The sequence below is a fragment of the Choristoneura fumiferana genome, chromosome 8 (assembly GCF_025370935.1).
Source record: "Choristoneura fumiferana chromosome 8, NRCan_CFum_1, whole genome shotgun sequence".
Taxonomy (NCBI): domain Eukaryota; kingdom Metazoa; phylum Arthropoda; class Insecta; order Lepidoptera; family Tortricidae; genus Choristoneura; species Choristoneura fumiferana.
The window spans coordinates 13,844,851-13,861,985 of NC_133479.1; the positions used below are offsets into that span (position 1 = coordinate 13,844,851).

Below are 17,135 nucleotides of genomic sequence, written 5' to 3' on the forward strand. Positions count from 1 at the left end.
TGAAAATTTCATTTTAAATACAAGATTTTTTTGCTGGCTGTGCTTTGGTTGACTGTACTTGCATTGTCATTTAAACTGTATTGGTATCCGTACCGAATTTCAAGTCGGTACTATTAACCATTGAGGAGTTCCCTCCTGCGGAGACGATCCTGGCAGGACCACCAAGATGTCACTACCAGATTATTGTATTGTCACCAAATTTACATATACTCGTACCTATGTCAAATTTCAAGTCAATTGGACTGCTAGAAGTGGGTCAAATTTAGCTTCAAAGATTTGACCTTTGACCTAAACAAAAAATAAATAAACAGGGCAAGCTAAATTTAAGCTTGTAAAAAACTGGAATCCTTCTGCGTTATTCTACTATCTATACATTCCTCTAGTCGTTTTAGCGTGAAAGAGTCATACGCAAAATCTTCCACATTTTTAGGGTTCCGGAGCCAAAATGGCAAAAACGGAACCCTTATAGTTTCGCCATGTCTGTCCGACCGTCCGCGGCTTTGCTTTTGAATTTTTTTTTTTTTTAACAAAGTGGGGGTATTTTTTTTTCTCATACTCATTAAGGGTTTGCTAAGACGATTTTTCGATTCATTGTTTTTTTTTTCGAAATATTCAACTTTAAAGTGCAAATTTTCATTAAAATCGAGCGTCCCCTCTAAAATCTAAACCGGTGGGTGGAAAAATTTGAAAATTCAGGATGGTAGTAAGTATATTAAACTTTCAATGAAAACTATAACGGCTAAGTTTGCTTGAGAATTATTAGTAGTTTTACTCTCAGCCTAAGGTATAAAATATACCTAAACTTGGAAGATTCTTGAAATATTACTTAATTTTTTCGTAATGGCTACGGAACCCTATTTTGGGCGTGTCCGATGCGCTCTTGGCCGGTTTTTAATATAAGTGTATTTATTAATGGTGTGCAATGCAACACCTTTATATTTTGTGTAAGTGCAAGGACTAATTTGTCACTATTCTGGGTAGTTCTATAACTTAACAACTAAATTGGACGTCCCTGTTGAAGCGCTATTCAAGATTGTGAAGCAGGGTGGACGCTTCCTTCCGCACTCCACAAGTTTGCCGGACAAAGAGGACTTGGCTATTGAAGGCGTTCTATAGCTGACATTCAGGGAAAATAAAATATTGATAAGCTAGAATAGGGTTAGATCTGAAAGAGTCAGAGTATAATGCAGTATGTCTCGTATCTCTTGTATCTTTAAGTATTGGAATAGATGCAAGTACTTCCTTCAAAGTTATTGCTTCTCCAAGAAAATTTAATTTCGTAAGGTATGTTTAACTGGCTAACTGTTTACAAAAAAAAACTCCGGAAAAATAAAATATTGATAAACGAGAACGGGGTAAGATCTGAAAATCTATGTATAAGGAGTAAGTGTGCCTTACCGTATACCTTTACTTGCCCGAATTTCATTTGCCTGAATTTCACTTGCCATACCAACGTTTGCTATAAAGTATATAGAACCGTGCTGTTTTCAGGATTTTTTAAAATGTCATCTTGTACGAGTAGAATGCAGTTGGTTAGGTTAGGTTAATTTAAAATCAACTCTGAAGAAAATACTATTTCAGTAATAATGCATTGATTATGGCAAATGAAAATTATGGAAAACGATACATTATGGCATATGAAATTCGGGAAAACGATAGAGCACCGTGCCTTACATCGGCATGAAGTTATTAGAATAGACAATAAGTATGTGGGAACAAAATTTTACACTATTTACGAGTATGTGGAAAATGTGACAGTTAAGACGAAAGTAGCTCTCTCATTCAATTTCTACTCTTTATTATCGTTCTGTAAAGGGCAGGTATCTAAAAAGTAATAACGCTAACCAAAATAAATGAGGTAATTTAAAAACGCAATTAATAAAACTCAAATATAATTACAGCCTTCAATTAGAATCTAATATTTTAATAGCTTCTAACAATTTCTTCAGACCTTAATAGCATTATCAAGTTCTTGTGGCGATATTAATTTAAATCTGTGAATATTCGATGAAGACTTTGCTGGTGGTGTAGAATGGGCCAGAACGTTCCCAGTAAGGTGTGTATTTGTGGTATTGCTATGCTGGTGATAGTGGGGATCAGTTTGGCGCTTTTGTCGACATTGGCATCCGAGCCACCTCAGAAACAGATTACAACAGCTGAGAAGTACAGTCTATGGAAACAGCCCAGCGTCACTGAAGCGGTAAGTACTTACATTGTGCGGAGAACTTTGGGTACTAGAGCAATTCTGTGCAATGTGTTATTAGTTTATTGATCCAGGCGTTACTTTGCGAAGGTCGTTTATCTTTGTAATGTGTGGTAGTGGTCATAAAGACAGTTGAGTCCATTGTGATAATGACAATTTACGCGGAATTGTTGTTGATGTTTTTGTTGTACAACAAGGCGGGAGTGGCAAATAAAAAGATTGTGTTTTTTACTGACTTTGGCAAAGTAAAACCTAAATCAATCATTTACTTACAGTAAATTACTGAGATATTTTATGATAGACTAACACTCTGACGGTTCTGACATTGAATAATAATAATAAAAAATAAATGGAATATCTGTCTTGCTCCTCCGCCAAGTAGTGAGGCCAAGTCGTGCGAAACAGCTACGTTTGACATGGATGTTTGGTTTGTATGGATGTTTAACATGGACCTCCGCAAAGTAACGCCTGAATCTATACAGAATAATAATACTCTGATATTCTTTATCCTAACAGGGTTTCATCCATCTACAATCTATATACTTAACTACCATTCATTAATTTAAATGAACATAAATCGGATGGATAAATCAAAGGTCAAAGCGGCTCCTGGCTCCCATTTATAAGAATTCCCTGAAGTGACCAACCAATTTATTACTAAAATAAATATTTTAGATCAAAGAATCAAATCCAATAAAATGAGGCTTAACCTAACTTTGTGACCTTTATTACTCTTTGAAGCAATGCGTAGGTACCTTACCTTTATACGAGCACGACTCTAATAAACGATCAAGATCACAAATTTATAGGTACAATCAAAACTGAATAGGGTAGAATTACGGCAAAATGTCTCTTTATAAAATGACCACCGCTCACTGCTACAATGTTATTGCTATGAGGCCAATTTACCCTGATCTTAAAGGAAGTAGAAAGAAAGAAACGAGACAATTGTGAATAAGTGTTGACAATCAGAGGGTTCTGACTAGAATTAGCGCTAGGTAGCAGGATTCGTTTTCCAAAGTGTATGAACTTCAAACACGCCGTTTTCAAAAATGACTAAACCAAATCTAAAGCGTTTTAGTCATTTAGACATCCTATTTAGTAATTTGATCGCAATAGAATTTAATTATTCGTGATTTTTACAAAATTAACACGCCTGGGACTTAATCAGGACGGCAGAGAAAATTGCCTTGACGTTTGAAACATCGTTAACATCGTAAGTTTAGTTAAAAGTTAAGGGGTCATATCGAAAATACATTAAAGGGTCATACTGAAAACCAGCGCTGCGGCTTGCCTTGCCCTTTTTGATTTTTCGGCAAAATAATGCTTTTCTTTTCCTATTTGGTTAGTATATAAAATTATGTAAGGTTTTGTTATTCTTTTAAGTTGTAATTTATTTTTCTTGTTGTGCCGACTTTCAGCGAATAAATTTATTCTTTCTTTCTTTTCTTTCGTTACCTAAAGAAGTTTCCGGGGAACAATTTTAGAAATCACATTAAGTACTCGAAAATATTAACGAAAAGTGATAAATAAATATTGTGCCAAATCTTAAATATGTGTACAGTAAAAGTAAATTTCAGTTCGAAATATAAGTAATCTTATTTTTTTTATTTATCTCAAAAATTAAAAAGAAAGTACAAAATACTTATATCTAAACAGCTCTGCCAAACTGCGTAGCAATTTATTGGCAGAAAGTGAAAATTTCTCATTCACTAAAACTAAGCATACTAACTACGTATAACTACTATCATCCTGAATTTTTTCAAATTTTACCACCCACCGGTTAAGATTTTAGAGGGGGGGGACGCTCGATTTTCATGAAAATTCGCCCTTTACAGTTGAATATTTCGCAAACAAATCACTGAATCAAAAAATCAAAAAATCATGAAATCAAATCATCGAAAAATCGTCTGAGTAAACCACTAATTGTTTTAAAAGACCTATCCAACGATACCCCACACTATAGGGTTGAATGAGAAAAAAAATCACCCCCACTTTACGTCTATGGGAGGTACCGTAAAAATATATTTTATTTTTATTTTTTATTGTACCATTTTGTCGATATAGTTTTTATAATATATCCGTGCAAAATTACAGCTTTCTAGCATTGATAGTCCCTGAGCAAAGCCGCGGACGGACGGACAGACAGACAGACAGACAGACAGACATGGCGAAACTATAAGGGTTCCGTTTTTGCCATTTTGGCTCCGGAACCCTAAAAAGAGGTTAGAGATTTAAGACAGATTTAAACTTATCGGCTAAGTAGTTGAAGATTTAATTTAGGTTGTAGCTTTTTAGCAATCGTTACACTATTTTTTATGGTTTTCGAATAATACAGTTTAAATAAAATCAGTCCCTACTACTTTACTAGTTCCTCAGAACCTATTTTATCCGATTGATATCACGTTTCACGAAAGCTGTGCTGTAGTCGTGACGCAAAACGTAGGTGTATCTTTAATCAAAGTTTGGTCGCCTACGCAGCTATTTTCCTCTATCGACGTTTCCGCAAACAGGGGGGCTACTACAAAATTCAAAAATCGAAGTTCGTATCGTACCGTCCCTCTCACTCTCGTATTTAATAATATAAGCGTCAGCGGGAAGGCAAGATACTAAGTTCAAATGTTGCACTTCGTGGTGTAGGGCCATTATTCAAGCGCAAAACTTCCACCTTTGATACAAGAGAAAGTGTCACTAGATTACCTGCGAATCCTACGATACCCTAAAACACTAGAGCACTTTAAGGCCTGCGGCAACTGGTTACGCGTAGAGCCCTGTAGCCTATAAAATTAATAGCTTTAGGAAAGGAATGGCTCTTAATCTTCCTTACTAGGATTCCGTGAGATATCCGTGCTTTTGGCCATAGCGGAGCGTACTCGTTACGAAAAGTCACTTTTTTAATTAGTTAAGGTTTATATTTTTTACTAGTGTTTACCCGGGGCTTCGCACACATAAATCATTAGATCCAGCAGCTGAATTGAAATTTCGGGATTTTTTAAAATTCCCGTGGGAATTCCCGAAAATTAAATCGTGGTTTTCATTGACGTTACATTAAAAACAATCATGTCAAATTTCATGACTCTAAGCCCAGTGGTTGTTGTTTCAAGATTTTATCCCTATCCCGTGGGAATATCGGAATAAAAAGTAGCCTTTGTTTTATTCCAGATGTCCAGCTATCTACATACCAAATTTCATCCAAATCTGTCCAGCCGTTTCAGCGTGAAGGAGTAACAACGATACTCACTCACTCACAAAGTTTCGCATTTATAATATTAGTAGGATGTCCATCTAGCTTTATACTGCAGCATAGCCTCTATGGTAAAATCTAAAGATAAACATGTAAAAGTCACATTCAGTGCACTTCAGTTTTAGTACATTTGTAATTAAATCAAAATAGGTGTAAACTCTGCTCAATTAACTACAAGTATTTTCAGTGGTTTAGTGTGGACTGTTGCCTTGTCTATCAATTAGTCAGCCAGTGTTGTTATACTATTTATTACTTCAACATCTCGATTTATATAGTTATGTCCCTCTCCAGGGCAGCAGGGCAGAATGAGAGGGCTAGGGTGTAGTTCCCATATGGGCGTAGTGCGAATTGGGAACTTATTTTTTATACACACACTCACAAATACAAAACTTTGCATTTACGTTCAGTTTTGATGACAATACATTCATTTTGTATGATACACATGACTTTATGACATTACACTATATAGCTAAAAAAATGAAAATAAAAACAAGTTTTTACTTAAATACTTCCTCTAAAAAGAAGAAAATAAAAATTAGATTCACCCAAACCCATCCATTTATTACCTACTTACACAATTCATATGATATGAAAGCTAAGTGATATGTATGTAAGTGAATAGATACTCGTTTATACTTTTTCTTAAATCTCGTGCCAAGCTTTTTGCTAGAATCTGACGATGGTATGCATCGGTTATAAAAAAAAAACTATAAGTCACGGAACCCTTGACTTTTCGCTCTTGATATTACGTAGTAACAGTTATCCCCTGCAGGACGAGGGACTTAAGGCGAAAAGCGCTACTTACTTACAAGATGACTCTTATTTTTCCAATCCACGGCGATTTTTTTATAATGGACGATAGCACTGTGTGTGTTCACTAACTGCCACTTGTGTAGTGTATTTAAATCTTAACACTTATGGGTTTTATGATTACTTACATACAAGTTATTCGTTAACGTAAAACGAACGAAACAAAAATTTGACAGTTTTGTAATTGTTGTTTATAATTTGAATTCGTTAAAGTAAATTAATCGAATTGGTATTCTATAAATTTTCAACACAACTCTGTGATTTAACTCATTGCTAGATAAATTGTATTCTGCTAAAAATTCAATCGAAGTGAAATATTTGTAATCTCGAGGAAATAGGTAACGAGTTTTTCTTTGCCTGAAGTCCCAATGTTGGAAAACGTTTTTCCTTTGTTTTCTTATTTGTTTGTAAATTAACGTTTTAGTCTGACCCAATTTTAAAGTACGTAATATTCGATTTTGATATTTTAATGAAAAGGTTCTGGCAGAGATTCTGTATTGTTAACAATTTGTTTCTGTGTATTTTATGAAATAGGTACATCGGTGTATTTGTGTATTTCTCTTTTTGTGAAAATTTATTACTTATTTTAATTGGGGCGTGCATTTTTTTAAACTACATCGTACGTTTCTCAAAATATGGCAATCGTATAGTTAAAGAAACTATACGAGCTATAAAAGTATACCTACTTTCGTTTGCAGTTATAATTTTTGTCTTTAGTTTTCTATGCTTAAGTTTTGTCTGATTGTTTATAATACTTTTATAGGTTAAAGTAATTATTACCTATACCTAGTTATTTCTTTTTGAAATTTAACAATAAATGTTTGCTTGTAAAGTCCACTGCTTCGTTCCGTAGAAGACCACCCTATGTCTACGCATTCCGTGGGAATTTGGAAAAAATTGTCTTTCAATTCCTTGCCTACATTATAATTAATGTCACTTCTTATTATTATTATTTTCTAACCGGTGCAATGTGTTACTGCTGTTATAAATAAATTATTTTCTTTCTTTCTTTCTTTCAAAATTTTAGGCTGTGTATTAATTAGTTAATCAGTCAGGACTTTTCTAGTACAATATTAAGTAAATAAGTTTATGTTAAAAATTTCATTTGTATACAATTTATTTGCTGACTGTACTTTTTGTTGACTGTACTTGTATTGTCATCCAAACTACATTGCATACAAAATTACAAGTCGATGCCATTATCGTTAAGAATTTCCATCCTGTGGAGACGATCCTGGCTGGACTACCAGATTATTGTATTGTGACACAATTTACATAAGTATACCGAATTTCAAGTCAATCCAACTACTGGACATTGGTCGAATAAATTAACTTGCAGGATTTGATTACAGACAACGGGACAGACAACAGCACAGGTCAAGCTAAATAAAAGCTTGTAATAGCTTATGTTTTGTTCTTAAGATCCAGCTAATTATATCTACATCGAGTTTGATCCAAATCCGTATTGGTACCGATAATTTTCCGTACGAATTGATAATGAATGAATTAAGATCTATTACTGATGATTGTCACCTAACAACATTTAACAAAAACTAACTTCGTCAGGTGCACCATCCGTACAAGAAATCAAAACGAGGTCTGTTTAATAGGTTTTCCAGAATGTAAAACACTATCTTAACGACTTGCAGCGATATAAGAATCTCCTCTTTAACTAGAAGCAGTAACGTTACGGTGTCACTTTGTAGATACTGCGGTCTTAATGCCTCTCATCTTCTTATCATCTTCATACAAGCGTGAAGTGCGGTGCGCTATAACAATTTGCAGTTATATAAAATGGAAGTATCTACCAAAAAAGGTCCATGAGCCAAAACATTTCGTCCCTACATGTTTTACGGTTACCCTATCATCAAAAATTAAGTGACAAATGTACTTATTTTTGACAAGAAAATTGACATTTTCGTTGAAAGAAAGGGAAAGAAATTAATAATTGTTTACATCCGTATCTTTAAAATGTGAAAGAAACAGTGATGGACTGTTCGTCTAGTAAATGTATGACTATATGGATTAGTCTGTGTTGTTAAAAATAAAACGATAAATAGTACCTATTCATCATAGTAAATTTGCTAGATATATTTTACACCAAATAATATAGTGAACACTCCAGAAATATGACGAAATAAACAATTCAATTATTTCGTTGCACATGTACAATTCATGTGTAAAATAATGATAGGAATGTTAACGTAATGAGACAAATGCAAGACATGAGATGACGTATCGTTCGATAGATAAATACCTATAAGTGACCTTTACTTCATAATCATAATGCAAATATTATAGCCTCGATAAAAAAAGATAAATTTTTATAGGTAAAGAAATTGTGCACGAAATTAAATAGAATCATATCCATGTAATACTTTCGTCAAAAAATTACTACCGGACGCCGATCACTAGGGACGCTGTTATGCAATAGTGTGTCAACCCTAATTAATTCAGCAATACAATGTCAACCCTTAGAAAATAATTATAACAGTTGACATTGTTTGTATTACAAAATGACAGTGGGTTGACGCTGGATTACAAAACAGCGTCTAGTTATGACCGCTCACGCTTAAGCAAATAATATATTATAGTTTATTGGCATAAAATATAATGAAAGTGTGATTTTTTAAAGTGTCAAATCGGCACGAAGTTTCTAATCTAAAAATGAACCAATCTTACAAAAGTTACAAATTCAAGGCAGATACTAGTTTCACAGTTGTCCCAGAAAGTGGTAAATACTCGTTATTTTAGCAAAACGATATTTTCGAACATAATTCAAGCACGGGAAACTAAGTTGCTAAAGTTAGAGTTATACGCGGAACGTGTGTGGTAGCAACTTTAAGTTATAAGGTTAATGCCAGATCATACTTAGGTAATTTAAAGTTTTTATAAAGTTATTTTAGCCCAAACGGCACTGCGACACATTAAAAAAATAAGTATCTGTTATTTTCAGCAGTTTCAAAATGTAGCCAATCTAGATTTATGAATTTAGTGGCGTACATCAGAAAAAGCTCACAAGATTTTTTAGACTTACCTCTACTTGAGTTATACAACGTTGTATTCAAAAGGTACTTTTTCTACAACTAGGTACTTATGTAGGTATTAGACAAATGTAGCCATTCATGTCATTGCTCCATTAAAATGATAAATAGTTTTACTGGAGGCAATTTTCATTGCAGTGTTATACTTCACAAGGAAAAGGAGCCAGCAATGAGACTGAATTTTTAAATTTCATTACGATAGGACGGCTTTTACAAAAACACATAATTTTACAATTTGATGATTTTTTAAATTTTAACTACACAAAATTTTACAGTAGATAAATATGTTACAAGAAAAACTTGTAAGTTATTAATGTTCGATAAGAAAAACCTGATTCTATTACGTACTTAAATTAACAAAGAAAGAACGTGTAAAGATTTATCTGTCTATTTATTCATTCAGCCATCATACTCATACTCATACTCATACTCTTTTATTGGTAATATCATCATTACATGTCATTTTGTTAAATTATTCATACTGCCTTTCGTTAGGTATTAGTACCTGGGGACCGAGCATTGCTCGAGCTGAAACTCGGTAACAAGCGTTTTCCCAGAGACAAGACCTAGCTAGATCGGTTTTTCATCGTTGGAGCCGTTTCCGAGATCCCCGATTGTATATATATATAAGAATTGCTCGTTTAAAGGTATTAGATAAAAGTGTCAAATCGAAACTCATGTGCAGTTTCAACACAGGAATTCATATTAAAACGTGAAATATTGGCTTACATTAATTAAATGGCATATTTGCGCCGCGAATCTCGGCATACATTTTTGCAATGCATACACCTTCGCTTGTCGTTTCAATAAACACACACAAATATAGAGCAACAAAAGTTCTTACATAATATTCAGACAAATTCAAGTTTAAAAAACATATAAAGTAAATACGACGTTTATACATAAAAATAACATAGTAGTTATAAATCTACGTGAACATTCCGCCTACAATTTTCTTGCAAACACCGCTATATAAATATTCACGCGAGTTGTTAAAATGAGGCGTTTGCAAATATTCCCTTTGATGTCCACAGTGATGCAAAATAATTGGGGATCACTGCCGTCACCAAAGTGATTTGAGTCCGTTTGTGGTGTCGATGACTGCGTTTCTAGTTATGTGTCCACAATTGTTAAGATAAATTTAAAGACTTGCTGAATGAATACGATCACGAGTCGTTGGTATTCATTAGTATAGCGATACGTTGTCTTAGCAATTGTTTGATATAATATAAGTTATATCAATTATATCATATAACTGATATTAGTGTACTTGATGATCCGCATGAATGTGGTCAGAAACTTTGCATTAAATACCTACTTACTATGAAAATAACTATATACAATACACCCAAAGGCTTGCTAATAAATTTAGGCACCTTGCTCGCAGACTCATTGAGTCATGAAAGTTTCACAAACAATTAATTTAATATATATTATATGATATTTCTGACTTAAGTAAAATTGATAAAGATCCCTCAGTCCAGAATACGAGTAGGTACGAAACTAAATCATTTACTGACATTCCAAAATGGCCCGCGATACGTCCACAAAAACGTCACGTGAAAAAGTGATATTTTAAAGCGACGTCAGCGCCCTCTATCAATTTTATTTACACGTCACAGCTATTGTTAGACCTTATCCGATGCGTCCGGAAACCGTTCAGGCTCTAATAAATCACGAGGTGGTGAAAAAATTAGCGTTATTTTTGAGAATCGGGGTCACTCGTCATTTAGCCGGGCATTCTATTATCGGAGGGAAAGGACCAGGCATTTTTAGCTACATTCAAACCCCCGATAAAGGGGTTAAGCCCTTTAAACTTTTGTAAAGGCTGCAGAGTTGCAGGGTTTTCCCGTTACTTGTGCATTTAACTTTTTATTTCCGACCAGACCTTTACATTAATCTTTTCAGCTTTGTTGTCAATATTTTTTATTTCTTGTTTCGTTGTTGTTCGCTTCTTTTTTAATGTGTTCGTAGTTAGTAGTAGGTACGTCAAACTAAACAGATTTCTCGATTTTAGTGTAAACCTATTTCAGCAACCCGTACTATAATATTATGCCGATACGTAAATAATATTAGTGTCTCTGTGATGAGAGCTCAAGATCTCGCCAAAACTCCTATCGCTACGCCTTTTTGAAACAATTACAATTGAATCTACAAAAAAAAACATTATAATTACCAAATGTACCTCTACCTAATAACAATATTTCATGAGAATGAGTTGAAAAATAGGACGTGTAAATAAATATAGATAATCGACTAACAAAAGCATTTTCGCCCAAGCTGAAGCATTGCTCGCGCTTTGCGTTCATTCTGTCAATTATACATGTCTGTGACTCAACTTATACCTGTGCTTCCAGTGCCAAACGATGTTCATATTCAAGTTCATGACAAACGATGCGGAAATCATTTGCTTACACCATACCTTTAGTCATTTTTAACAATTTAACCCGCTCCATTTGAATGTTATCTCGTACACTAAAAGCAAAGGCACGAGGAATTAACTTTTTGACATAACGGGCATCCGAATGGACCTAACGCTTTTGAGCCGGAGTATTTTTAATTAAAATCTGTCGGGGAAATCTAAATTCGCTCGCGAGGCGTTTTCCACCGGACAGCCTTCCGTAACCTCGAATCTATTCATTAGAAAACATTGCAGGAAAACGTTCCCGTGAATTTTTACTTGCTTCGAACAACAATGGGCTTTGAAATGCGATTTACCATCCTCGAGATTTTTGTTTGCATGACAGCATTTTTTTCTAAAAGGTATGAACAATTTTTTATTTTGTGTTTCTTAGAAAGATCGGTACTTAAAAGTCTCGCATACTTTCTTTTCATTACTTTATTGAGGTTAACATATTAATTTTTTTGGCGTGAAATATCGGCAATTCAAAGTTGAATTGTTATTTTACTCATAGGTAATTGAGTATCTTAATCTGAAAGTAATCTAAATCATAGGCCTACATGTAACGCACTCGGAATCACAAACTATTTCATCACTTCTTTCTGTCACACGTTGGAAGATGAGGGTAGACGTGGGGGGTGACGTGGTTAATGTGATTGTGAGAACCCAAGTGTCAGGCAATACAGCCACATTATTTACTCATTATCAGCCAGAAGAGATCCACTGTTAAACAAAAGTGACGGTCCCTTTAGAACGCCACAATGAACAGTCGTCACTTGCATCCACCCCACAATGAGGGTTTTCACAGAGGCGAAATATCGCTAGATGGCGTTAGTATCGTGAGACCCGTTTGACGTTTGACGTTCGATCGTGATTGGTTAAAAAACTAAATGAGCCAATCGCAAGCAAACGTGCAACGTCAAATGGACCTCTCGATGCTAACGCCATCTAGCGATATTTCGCCTCTGTGAAAACCCTCATTCACGTAAAGTGGCCAGTCCACCTCGCCTTCTGAGTCGTACTCACCACTCAATGACTTTTACACCCCAAGCCCCATCAGTTGTTGTTCGGCCATTCGAGAACCCCACACTACAAACGATATTTTACTACATCTCAACAGCAAGCATCTCTACTGATTATTGTTAGGTTAGCTGGAAGAGATCCCTTCTTAGGGATAAGCTCGCCTTTGTTCTCCTCTCTGTGTATAGAGTTTACATACATAATCGTACACATACATATTATTGTCAAAACTCACAAGGAACCCCTTTAATGAATAGAACTCTTACCAACTAGCGCAATACAGCAGCACCTGTTTTGTCGAAGTAATTGGATCTCGCGACTCCGAGTTGTCAAAGAGCGCTGTGCAGTCAAATTTACAGCCCTAATGAACTGAAGCACCTTGAGATTGCTGCATTCCAGAAATAGAACCGTTGAAGTTGAATGATGAAATTATAAAATTACATTTATACTGATTACGCGTCTTATAATACGCACAGTTTAATAATAATCAGCATCATTATCATCCTAGCATATAAAGGTGTTAATTAAATAAGTAACTGAAAAACTCAGACACCAAAAATATTTTTCATTTTGACTTTGTTGATTTCATTTCCCATCCCAGCCTATATACGTCCCACTGCTGGGCAGGGCTCCTCTCAGGATAACAGGGCTTGGGCCGTAGTCCCCACGCGAGCCCAGTGCGGATTGGGAACTTCACACACACCATTGAATGTCTTCTCAGGTTTGTGCAGGCGTCCTCACGATGTTTTCCTTCACCGTAAAGCTCGTGGTAAATTTCAAATGTAATTTCGCACATGAATTTTGAAAAACTCAGAGTTGCGAGCCGGGGTTTGAACCCACGATCCACTGCTTGAGAGTCCATAGTTCAGACCACTCGGCCACCACGGCATTTTTGCCGTATTCAATTATCGAAATAGTATGCAACCTCGGTAAAATATTGGCGCATTTAATTGGCGCATGTTGCAGTCGTAACTTTTAGACTGGGTACAATAAAAAAGGGATTTAAAAACACAAATACAGCCTGATTTAAAACAGCCTAATCGATTCTTCTCTCGATTCCGAGGTAGATAAAATTGCATAGTTTCCGCGGGATAGTGAAAACTAATTGTACGCGGACGGAGTCGCGGGTAACGGCTAGTGTAGAATATTCTCAGCAGTGAGTTTTTATATATTTTCCTCGCCACGCGAAATGTATGTTTGTTTTTTACGCTTTCACGCTTAAAATTACTATCCGATCGTGATTAAATTTGATTATGGAGATAGTTTGGCATCCTGACATGAAGATGGGATAGTTTTATACCGGATAATTGTATAAGTATGTAGTTACCGGCGGACGCGTGATAAACGGATTGCAGACAAAGTCGCGAGCTAGCTTATTATAAAAGTGAAAAGCAGGAGTTTTTGTAAATACCTGCCGAGTTAAATAAAAAGTCAAAACACGAAACTAAAGTTAATTTCAACGAAACTTAAATGTATGACTGTGTACACACAGCAATTTTTACGATGTATATTTTGCCTAAAGTATTTTCGACGACAAACATAATCCCTAGCGTACACAGCCGTTTTAAATCTACGCTTTAAAATAATAATCCCCGTATGTTTAATCCTAACAGTTTATTTTTATTTTACAACACTATGCTGAGCTGGGGCCGGCAGCTTCGCGATTTCGCATAATACATAATGCTTGTTAATACTATTGTTTTATTTTTTTAATATATTTACACTATGTTTTATGTAATGTGCGAGTAGCGAATAAAATATTTCTATTCTATTCTATTCAAAATTACTGAATTGCGGATAGTGAAGACTTGAAGGTTGAAATTAAACTGCTAGGAACCTACACAGGAATTACGCGGCCAAAGGCTGGATTTATTAAATCAAGTCTTTGAGAATTAAACACCAATTTTTCTTATCTATTTTTAGTTTTATTTTTAAAATCAAGGAGAGTAATAGAAAACTACAGCTCTTTATTAATTGTGTTTTACAGTAATATCCAGATACCACTTTCAAGTGGTGTATTTTTAAATAATCGGTTTCCAGTTAGTCATTCAAATTTGAATTCAATTCAATTCTATTTTTATTTCAGACAATTTCCATAATTGTCAGTGTAATTATTAATTAAAATAAAACTAATCTAAACTTAAAATACCTACATCTATTTGTTAGTTATAGCTTATTCTATAATAATAATAATAAATTCATTTATTTCGGGCAACTTGGCCCATACAATAAATACCCGACAGACTAACATACATATTTATAATCAATAAAACTAATTTGGTGACAAAACGGCGTGACCCCGTTGAGTCTATACAAGTACCTGGGCGTTCGAGCTTCGCTCGGGCTAAAACTAGGTAACATTAAGCGTTTTCCCAGGGATAAGACCAACCTAGATCGATTTTTCATTCCGGAAAAAATCTATATATACAAAATTTCATCAAAATCGTTAAAGCCGTTTCCGAAATTCTGATTATATCATTCGCTCATTTAAACTTATAAGATAGATAGATTTAAAATATATAGGTAAAATAATAAATATAACAAAATCATAATTATTATTATTAATATTATACATGGATATAGTGAAAAACGTTTTTACACAGGCCAATTAAAAATCAATCTTATGCCAATGTCATAAATACTTTGCATAGAAAAACTTTTCTCACTTCAAATATACACACGTCATAACATACGCTCAAAAAACATAACTCTCATTCGGGTAGTCGGACAAAAATTAGCACGAAAGTACTTTACTTGTGGAGTCAAACTCGTTTATACGAGTACCTACTAAGTAAACTTTTGCAGGTGTGCGAGGACTTCCTCTGCCCGGTGTGTGTGTGCGTTATTTATTTTTACGTAGCCCCTTTTTTATCGGACCCGCTTTTTCCACGCTACTGAATGGAAAAACCAAATTGCTGCGTATTATTATATTATTTACGCGTTTTTATCGGACCCGCTTTTTCCACGCTACTGAATGGAAAAACCAAATTGCTAAAAGAATATTATCAAAAAAATACTGGTCTTCCTGTTGTAATGAAATTTTCGCTGTTGTACGTATGCATCCGAATGAAACTTTTTTTGTGACATTTAAACGCTATCCAACAATCCAACTTTGGTGTACTGCCGTTTCGGCAAAATATTTTTCGCCAAATTTTACTTCCCAAGAAACTTATCGCAGTAGTTTCATTTCCCAAACGAATATAGATAAATTTACAGTTTATTCATTTTGTTATTTGGACGACCGGATGGCCAAGTGGTTAGAGAAGCTGACTGCGAAGCTTGAGGTCCCGGGTTCGATTCCCGGCCGGGGCAAACATTTGTGTGAATAATACGAATGTTTGTTCTCGGGTCTTGGATGTTTAATATGTATTTAAGTATGTATTTATCTATATAAGTATGTTTATCCGTTGCCTGGTACCCATAGTACAAGCTTTGCTTAGTTTGGGACTAGGTCAATTGGTGTCAAGTGTCCCATGATATTTATATATTTATGAAACAATAATTTGCCAAAAAAAAATTACGAACTGTAAAATTGCGATAAGTTGTTTTAGCAAATGATTTTTTGCCAAATGATAATTTGAGTAAAAAATTTTGGGATGTGATACTTTTAAAAAAGTTTTTTTCCCATACATTACTAATCCGCTATAATTATAATTATAACTTTTATTACATAATGAAAAACAGGTAGGTATTAATAATAGTTTTAAGTGTAATGTAAAAACACTAGTTTTTTTCATAAAATAGTTTGTTTTAGCTAAAATGCGGTGGGCAAATTATTTACCCAATTTTTTATTCAAATGATTTTTGATTTATTACTGGATTAAATCGGAAATACAGATGAAGAGAAAGTTGTAGCCCAGTAAAATCCTATTTACTCTACCCTTGTGAAGAGTCCTGGTATATCTGTCCAGTACACATTAATAACTTATTACATAAGGGTTTTCAGTGGTGTGATATATATTTCGAAAAGTCGTATGTAGTTGTTTGTGTTATACCAAAGTGTAGCGGATTCCCAAAGCATTTTTTTATATAATACAAATTACGTTTTTTAAATTATGATCAAAGAAGAAAGAAGCTAACGAACAAGGGTAAATTTAAAACTAATAGTGTTTTCCCCAACCTCGACATATTGGCAGAATCGTCGGTAGTATCGATTCAGCTACATTTGAAAAAAAAATTGGGTAAATAATTTGCCCACCACATTAGCTAACTATTTTTTGAAAAAAACTACTGTTTTTTACATTACATTTAAAACTACTGGGCTACAACTTTCTCTTCATCTGTATTTCCGATTTATTAAGTGGTAGCATATTTTTGAGTGGTGCGAATAGATAACATATTTTCGCACTTGACTGTACGAAAATTACAAAAGGGAAAGGTATTTAAAATTACTCGACATGCTTTCTAACATTA

General features: G+C 34.5%; 1 protein-coding gene across 10 annotated transcripts in view; it reads left to right on the forward strand.

The window, feature by feature from the left end:
* The window catches only part of LOC141430559 (uncharacterized), a 207,416-nt gene that overhangs the window by 137,735 nt on the left and 52,546 nt on the right, over positions 1-17,135 (forward strand). For 3 of the 10 annotated variants that reach the window (XM_074091316.1, XM_074091318.1, XM_074091321.1), the window contains exon 2: positions 1,950-2,200. The exons of 6 other annotated variants lie outside the window; for them this stretch is intronic. In XM_074091316.1, coding sequence (XP_073947417.1) covers positions 2,033-2,200 — 168 coding nt within the window. In that variant the 5' untranslated portion in view covers positions 1,950-2,032. Of the gene's footprint in view, positions 1-1,927; positions 2,201-17,135 lie in introns of those variants that run through there. One more of the 10 variants, XM_074091319.1, reaches the window with a different exon arrangement.